At 34.2% G+C, this 9,308-nt stretch overlaps 1 protein-coding gene across 2 annotated transcripts in view; it reads right to left on the bottom strand.

Moving 5' to 3' along the window:
* Positions 1–1,346: 1,346 nt before the first annotated feature.
* Positions 1,347–9,308, bottom strand: part of LOC127178739 (zinc finger protein 236) — a 42,273-nt gene continuing 34,311 nt past the window's right edge. The window contains exons 27-31 of one of the 2 annotated variants that reach the window (XM_051131815.1): positions 9,045–9,202; positions 7,634–7,819; positions 4,357–4,486; positions 3,696–3,893; positions 1,347–2,513 (exon numbers count right to left, since the gene is read on the bottom strand). In XM_051131815.1, coding sequence (XP_050987772.1) covers positions 2,347–2,513; positions 3,696–3,893; positions 4,357–4,486; positions 7,634–7,819; positions 9,045–9,202 — 839 coding nt within the window. In that variant the 3' untranslated portion in view covers positions 1,347–2,346. The remainder of the gene's footprint in view (positions 2,514–3,695; positions 3,894–4,356; positions 4,487–7,633; positions 7,820–9,044; positions 9,203–9,308) is intronic. The other variant, XM_051131816.1, reaches the window with a different exon arrangement.

The raw sequence follows: 9,308 nt of genomic DNA, 5'->3' as shown, positions 1-9,308 counted from the left end.
TTTGTAGTTTTTTTTTTTTTTTTTTGCCTATTTAGCATTAAGAATCAGTTTAGTTTAGTTTTTTGTTAAAAAATATTAAATCAAATGCAAAAAAGAATCCACTAAAAGCATATAGGAGGCTGGGTTTGTTTTAGTTCAATATAAATCAATTTTACATTAGTATTTTCACACAGTTGCCATTTTTAAGTTATATGGTGCTTTTAATGCCTCTCACTTGGGACTTGCTATTGGTAACATGCTACCAATACAATTTTAACGTTATTTAAAATTAACATTGTATTTATTAAAAACAAATAATTTTGATATTAAAGTTTTATTTTATTTATTTATTTTATAAATATAAAATTATTAAAATGAAATTTTATCAAATTATATTTTAAACTACCCATTCTAGAATATTCTGCATTAGAGATCATGTTTTGTGTATAGTTTTTTTTTTTTCTCCAGGGTGTTTACAGTAGTCACCTTATTTTTGAGCCAGTACTCAATAACTGCTTGATAACCACTGCAGAAGTATTAATGATGTAGGAGGAGTAGACTTAATCTAGAATAGATAATCATGGTTTAAAAAAGGCTTTCTGAAACACAGACTTAAGTATAGATTACAAACTCCTGGTCTATGGAGTCCTAAACTAAAATAAACTAGATTAATTTAAAACCAACTGTGCTAATCTGAATTAGCTCAACAGAGGTTGGTTATAAAACATCAAATGAACCAAGAAAAGATTAAAATTGTATGGAACTGAGAAGCAAACTGGAATAATACATATATATCACAAAAAAATAATTTTCAGGAACATCACTTCATGAAAATATTTTTTTTTTCTCTAATACACCATGGCTACAATGATTTGTAGTCCTAGAAAAATCTCTGAATATCTATATTCCCATTTACTCATTATTATTCACCCCCCAATTGGCCTGACGGTGGCGCTACAGCGATCAAAAGTACAAAATAGTTTATAAATCCTAAACCGTTAGTTGCAGGATCAAGTATCTATAAGACATTCTTCCTGAACGCAGAAGTCAGCCTGACTTTTAGCCTGAAGAACGCTTTGCATTTCCAGTGTCCAGTGTTTTTTTAAATTAGTGTATATTCCAAGTTGATAATCTAATGTTAAACCTATTAAAATGTTTTTAAAAAGCACATGGCTCCATAGCGCCATCCTATTAGTCAAACATCTTTTATTTTAATTATATATTGTAATTTTGTATTATTATACCCTCATTAGGGGCTGAGCCCCCCTAAAATGAAAATCCTGGAATCGCCTCTGTGGAGGCGGATCAGAAATAAACTTGGTGGACATGTTTGACTCATAGAAGTCTTTAAGAATTCTGAAAGAAATGGGCAACTAGGTGGCACTAACAAGTTTTTATGCCTCTGTATCATGTGGTGTTTCACACATCCACAAAATATTCAGAGTATTTGATAGATCATCTCATACAGAGCAAATTAGCTATAACAGGGTCATTTAAAAAAGGTCAAGTGCATGCAAAGGCTTGCATCTCCAAAAACAAAAAAAGGATTTTGGACCAAAGATGGCATTACAACCGTTAAAAAGCTTAAAAAAAACATGTATTTTCAGTGTTTTCAGTGTAAAAATAATTTAGTTATAAATTACTCCATACTTTCCCCCACTTAATCCATAAATAAACCTATATATAAAACCTATATATTCATATAAATATATAAAAAGCCAAAAATAAAAAAAAAACAAAAATAAGTGGATAAATGCTGAAAAAATGGATCAACATTGAAAAATCCCCCCTACATTTATTCTTAAATATTTTTGCATATTACAAACATGTTTGCCAAAATTGGATTATTCCTATAAAACTGATTTATATGATATAGAGAGGACTAAATCAAATAAACAGCTCTACAACTCTGGTATATTAGATGTAATTATGCAGTCTTTGACATACTGACAATGTCAGACAGTGCTGTCTGTGCTAAATAGGTGTTGTAGTTTTACCACAGGTAAGGATACAACTGAAAACTACAGAATGTCCATTCCAATACACAATTACAATCTTTACTTAGTAGTGACAAATATGGCTCCAAATTAAAAATAGTAATGAAAAAAAAAAAAAAAAAAAAAAAAAAAACCTTTAAAAAAAAATTAAACTTTCAAACTCAATAGCAAGTTCTGTCTTTAAACGGTTTTCTAATGCAACAAGAAGTATACAAAATAATGTACATTCACATAAATAAATGTGTGATTTGTGCAATGTAAGTCACACTCGCTGGCAAGAATAAAAAGATAGTAATTGGCATTGCTAATATCAAATTAAGCAAATGTTACTGAAGTCAGATCGAGCTGAATGTGTGCTGCTGTCAGGTGTTCATGGGAAGACTGTAGGGATGGGGCACTGCCAGTCTTCTGAAGACTCTTGCACCACCTCCTCCAGATCCAGACCTGACTGAGTCTCTTTGCCCTCCTGTGACGGTGCCTGCTGGGAATCTGACTCAGAATCATGTTCCAACACCACTTCTACTTCTTGTGGTTTTGCTGTAAACAAATTAAAGAAAGGTTAACAGAATGAGTCCGTTTTTGCTGATATCATTCAATACAGACAAAACATACTTTTTTAATCAAGCTATTAGGTCAGTTGATTAACTTTAAAATCATTCTTACAGAGAGAAAAAAAAGGGCTTCTTATAACCAAAGCAATTGACGAGAGTTAAAGGGGTCATCGGATGCCCATTTTCATGAAGTTGACATTATTCCTTAGGGTCTTAATGAAAAATCTATAATATACTTTGGTTAAAAATTCTCAATGGTAGTGTAAAACACCACCATTTTACCTTGTCAAAATAAGCTCTGCAAAAATTAACCCATTCTGATGGATTGCTCCTTTAAATGCAAATGAGCTCTGCTCACCCCACCCCTCTCTTCTCTCTGTGGAGTGACAAGCCTGTTTACTTTAGCCGCATTTAGCGCGTTTATCCACGAAACTTGCTTACTGGCACGTTATTAGGAAAGGTGATTGCAGAGATTCATAAAAAAACCCTTATACTCACTTCTGCTGTAGGGGAAGCTGGATCACGAATGATTTGTGCGAACATAGACACATTTATGTAGATCGGGAGGCACATTCCCTTCACAAACAAACGTAATACACTGCATCTTCAGTGGCTCAGATGTCGGGAGTAAATGATACCCACTATGTTCATTATTACATCCAGCAACACAACACCTCAATCGCTTAATCTGAGATATTCTTGTCTAACTTACATCCCTGCTCCGGCATCGAAACAATGGAGGTCAGACTGTTACAGCTGATGTAGGGCGGGTCTGAGGTAAGACGCTCATGTCAATCAACTATCGTAGGGGCGGCCTCTGTCTGTGTGACGCCACACCGACAGGCATCTGAGAATGGCTCGATTTGAAAAAGGGGATATTATTTTTACAGATTAATTAAAAATCACTGCATGGATTTTTATCATTATAGGGTAGATGTGTACATAGACTGCCAACACACATTAATGTTCAAACAACATGTAAAATTGAAATTTGCATCCAATGACCCCTTTAACTCTAATTTGGCTTCACCATTTTGGAGGCAAATATGCATCTACACACACTACGAGTCATAAACAATGAATTTGTTTCTTATGATCTTAAAAGCCTTTTGATCAGTAAACACAAGCTGATGAAGAACTGACAGAACTGAAGATGCCCCACACATACCAATCAGTTTGTTGGAGGACGGCAGATAACCATGAGATCTCTTCATATGCAGCTTCATGTTGCTCTTTTGAGTGAAGCTGATAGTGCACACTTCACATCTGTAGGGCTTCTCGCCTGTGTGTTTGACCGTGTGCACCTGCAGAGCACTTTTCTGATTAAACGCTTTGTCACACAGAGGACACTTGAAAGGCCGCTCACCTGAAATCGAACAAACACGCCAATGAATTATTTGTAGGAGATCGAAAAATCTGCATTACATCATACACTGACATATCAAGAAGGGTAACATTTTGCTCTCAAAAATCTGAGTGAGGTTCTATGGAGTTTGTGGTTGTCAATATAACATTTATATTTAACCAATAAATTCATAATAATGGAGTCTTAAAATGTTTTAGCTCAATTTAAATGTACACACAAAAAATTACAATATCTGTGATTTTAGCAAATATTGATCAATTAAATCAATCAGCACACTATGTAATTACAATTTTTAATCAACTCAAAGTCCTACTGTAAATGTATATGATGAACTACTGAGGAGACTTACAAGGTTCACAACTCACAACAGGCAGATAACAGTTTAGTGGCATCAACTGCTATGTCGTACAGAGATTTCTATATGTGGGACAAAGACAAAAGCAAGAGTGAAGATTTGCTTTACCTGTGTGTGTGCGATTGTGTCTTTCTAACTGGCTGGGTTTGGCAAAGGCTTTGTCACAATTAGGGCATTTGAACACTTTGGGTTTCTGAGAGTTCACTTTGGGTCCCTTCTTATGGACATACTCGTGCTCCTGAAAGAGAGATTTGCAAATGCAAATTCAACAGTTTTTAAAAGTTACAAAGTCCTAGAGGATTAAAATAAAATGTATAATCCCATTTATAGGACAATAGCTAGGCAATACTTATTTGACTTGCTGTTGATTTACAGAAAATAATTTAGTGAATGGGAAACAGTAATGTACTTTTAAAAGGAATGAAATAAATGTATTATTTAGTTGAGCATTTGGTCAAAGTGCTACTGACACTGAGATAAGCAAAAGTGAGATAAACATCAATCAATATGTCTTGTAAACTCAAGAGCCTTCAACTGTTTATTAATGAGTTGCTGATAGGATGTCTTAAAAATGTGGATGGTTTTTGTTATAGTTTTGGGTAGAATTAATGAATATATGTGACCCTAGACCACAAAACCAGTCAACAATACATTGTATGGGTCAAAATGATTGATTTTTCTTTTATGACAAAAATCATCAGGATATTAAGTAAAGATCATGCTTCATGAAGATATTTTGTAAATTTCCTACCGTAAATATATCAAAACTTAATTTTTGATTAGTAATTTGCATTGCTAAGAAATTCATTTGGACAAATTTAAAGGTGATTTTTTTTGCACCCTCAGATTCCAGATTTTCAAACAGTTGTAGGCCTGTCATAAATAAAAAGATGCTTGGCCAAATATTGTCCTATCCATACATCAATGGAAAGCTTATTTATTTTGCTTTTAGATGATATAAATCAATAAATCAAGCTTTTGTGGTCCAGGGTGACATACATTATATATATATATATATATATATATATAAAGGAGCAGACTGCTGCCATCTGGTGTGAAAAAACAACAACAACAAAAAACATGACTTATGTTGTGATGATAATAGTCAGGAGAACACTGAAGTAAACTAAAGTGTTCTACGCATCGACCTGTTGAGTGTAAATTGTAGACATGTGCATGTTATGTATTTGGATACATGTTCATATACTGACTACTATTATTAAATGAATGAATACTATAATTTGATAAACAACAAAATGGGCCTTATGTCCACTTTAGGGAGCTTGTCATCATTTTCATTTGTGCGCTGTTCGAGAACAGTTGGGTCTATCAAACAGCTTTAGATATTTTTTTTTTTTGTTGTTGTTGCATAGACCATCGGAAGATGGTCTGTGTCAGTTTTGGTGAAAATTAGACAAACCATTTATAAAGAGTTTGAAAAAAATAGCTGCTTTTTTCCCATGATATTGAATATTTCACAAAACGTTCGATTGACAGCAGTGGTTCTTGAGGCAAAGCTGTTTAGAATGAGGAAATATAACATGATATGAATATTGTGTGTTTGCATGAATCATTGCATGAAGTAAGAGCTGTAAACCACTAAAGCGTCACTGGTGGCCGATTCCTTTCAAATTTCTCACAGACCTCTAGATCCAAAAATCAAATATGCACACAGAGTTTCATTCCGATCTGTTTAATCTTTAATCTTGTTTAAAGGGTTACCAAACTTTTTTGTCTTATGGCAGTCATGTTTTTTAAGATACAGCAAGGCCCTCATAGACACTGGTAGCACTTTGGACAAAGACACTGCATGCCAAATTTTCAGTCAGTTGGATTAACAGGTGCTTACAATAGTTTTAGTCAGTTTCATGTCTTTTTTATGTTATAGCACCACCAAGTGGTCAAACTCCCCATTTTATTTGCTGTGACCTCAGATTGAGATTATTTGTGTTTTTCCTTTGGTGAAAATACCCCATTTCGTTCAAGAGTTTCAAACCATTTTAGTAAAAGTGGGCCCACCCACTTCAAATGTTTTAGCCTTCTGGTGCAACTGTCAATAGAACTTCTACTTTGTTTTGATAAATTTTGCTTCACGCCTGAACCCCAATTTATACCGGTATTTAGCACTGGCCATTTGTAATCGGATCAACACAAGCAGCACTTAAATTAAAGTTAATATTATTATATAGAAATTTAAATCAAAATTATTATTTATTTTTGATAGTTTTTGTCTTTATTTAGACAAAACAATATGGAGAGTAGACAGGAAGCAAAGTGGGAGAGCGACCATAAGCCTGCATTCAAACGCAGGCTGCATGTTGGAGCTCTACTCAATGCCATCAGCTCCAACTATCTGTTTTTTTTTTTTTTTTTTTCAAATTTAAATTTATTTTTTTGTTTTCAATAGATAGATTTGATAAAGTGATTTTTCTTTAATACTTGTGTATAACAATTACTGGCACCTCCAGAGAATATCATGGGTAAAAAAGTAATGGAACATGACTGTTGTTAAACCATGACTTTCTGTTTCACTGGGCTGTATATTTCAGGTGACAAGTCCAAAGGAAAGACCTGAGAATACAGTAATGATGTTAATGTTGATGAGTTACTAAAAGGTCAACTAAAGGTTGATCAGCTGAACAAATCAGAAAATTGCTATAAGATAACAGCTCAACAGTCTCAAAATGGCCATTTCTTCCATCAGGTTAACAATTAAGATGTTGAGATTTAAAATTGTTTTAAAAGACTGGTCTGCAAGAGGTACTATACAGGTGCATCTAAAAAAAAATTAGAATATTGTAAACAAGTTCATTTTTTGTTTGTAACTTATTTCAAAAGCTAAAATTCTCATATATTCTAAATTACATGTAAAGTAAAACATAAGTTTTTTTTGTTTCAATTTTGATGATTAGAGCTTATAGCTCATTAAAGTCAAAAATCCAGTATCTCAAAGAACAAGAGAAACACGGAATTTATATTGTAGGGATGGACATTTAATGAAACTCAAATGTAAATATATTACTATTTTGAGATACTGGATTTTTGACCTTTCATGAGCTGAAAGCTCTAATCACCAAAATTAAAACAACAAAAAAAAACTTTTGAAATGTTTTACTTTACATATAATCAATCTAGAGATTCAGTTTTTGAAATAAGTTACAAACCAAAAATGAACTTCTTCACAATATTCTAATTTTTTGAGATGCACCTGTATGTCTACAGTGGTTCCACAATAAGGATGACCGGCCCAAGAATCTCCAGCAATCATAGTCTGAACAGCAGATGTTAGGTGCCTCTTGATCTTTTCCAGTGGAAGTGGCCTAGACTGTCTGGCAGCACAGAGTAGAGCTACTCAACACTGTAAAGGTGTGTACGCGGATGATACCTTGAGGTGTGTGGCTCGTTTGAAGGCTTTATTGCAGACACGGCATACATGGCAGCGGTCCTTTCCATGAGCCTGTCTGCAGTGTCTTCTGAGAGCATTTGCTGTCAGCAGCACCTGACTGCAGTAGTAACACTGGTGCTTTTGCTGTGTCTCCGCTTCTTTCTCCTCCACCTGGTTATCTATTATCTGTGTAAACATGAAACACACATCTCAGCTAAATAAAAAGTAAAAAACTGTCTCACAAAAAAAAAAAAAAAAAAAAACAGTTGAGAAATTTATATAGTGCTTTTGACAATACACATTGCTTTAAATCAGCTTTAGAGATTAGATTATTATATTGTGGTATGCATGATTACTAATAGAAAAGCAAGTTTTTTGGTTTGGGAAGACACTTTGTCTCATTCACTATTGATTGTGTCAATTTTTTCATATTTATACACACATTCGAACTTCTCACAAAAACTTTTGTCACCCTCGTCAAAGATACTCCTCGCAACCCCATACAACGCTGTGTACAGACGCGCTTTAGCCAGATCTTTAAGCAATGCCATGTACGCAGTCCTCAAAGTACACAATAAAACATATATATAATTCAGTTCAATTAAATTTCAATGTTTCATATCTTTTATATATAGCCAATATATAGATTACTAAGACCTGACAGAGTCTGGTTTTTGCAACGTTCAGTTGTTTCTGTATTTTTTTCTTAAATTTAGAATAAATTTTAGTATAAAAGTTTTAGTGATTTGTTCGTGAAAACATCCGTAGGCAGGTTTCATGCACAAATCTGTGCGTACGCATGCTTTGTGAATGAGACTAAGTGGGGACTAAGTGGGGAGCGCAAGAAATTGCCCAATGACAATGTGGGAAAATGTTGACGATACATAGCAACAAAAACAGGGATTTCGAAAGTTTTTGGTCAACTGAACCCCTTTGACAAAATATTTTCCTGAAGTGCCCCCTTGCGATTTTAAGAACACATTTGCATGTCCACGGTTCTCTGATGTTATTGGTCACATGACGACACTCATCCAGGTAAACACATAAAATATTTATGGCCAGATTTACTAACCAAATCACCTTCATTTAATACTCTCCTCCAAAGTATTTTGCATCTGAAATGGAAACTCCTATAAATACAAAAATTATGTAAAATTATGTAAACGCAATTTGTGTTTTAAACTAGAAAATTATTTGTATCCTTCTCCTGTAGGCCCAATACACAGGTAAACAATGCAACAATACATAAGTGAATACAGATTGCAGATATAATCCCAGTAGACATCCTAAGAAACGTATATACTAGGTTTAGAGCTAAAGTCAGTACAGTCTGAGTTATTTCTCTGAGAGAATAATATGGAAATTGCTCTTGATAATCTGTTAAAAGCATTTATTACTTATGTGCATTTACCTGTGTGTTCAGGTTGAGAGAGACCGTATCTAGTATCTGTGTGTCCGCTAGAGTCAGAGTCATACTGCCATCGCTGGCCATGCCCGCTGATGACATCACCAGGCTCTGAGCTGACATGCCTGTCTGGGATAGGGAAGTGCTGGGTGCCAGTGCATTGACTGATGGGAAGAATTAGAAAACATGGACATATGTCACTCTAAACATCACTGGGAACTGTCCTGAATTCAATCAAATTTTCTCTTATGGACAATTTTCAGATCAACT

This window comes from Labeo rohita, chromosome 16 (genome assembly GCF_022985175.1).
Source record: "Labeo rohita strain BAU-BD-2019 chromosome 16, IGBB_LRoh.1.0, whole genome shotgun sequence".
Classification (NCBI taxonomy): Eukaryota; Metazoa; Chordata; class Actinopteri; order Cypriniformes; family Cyprinidae; genus Labeo; species Labeo rohita.
Note: the sequence above shows the minus strand (reverse complement) of the source record. Positions and strands in the feature narration are given on the sequence as shown.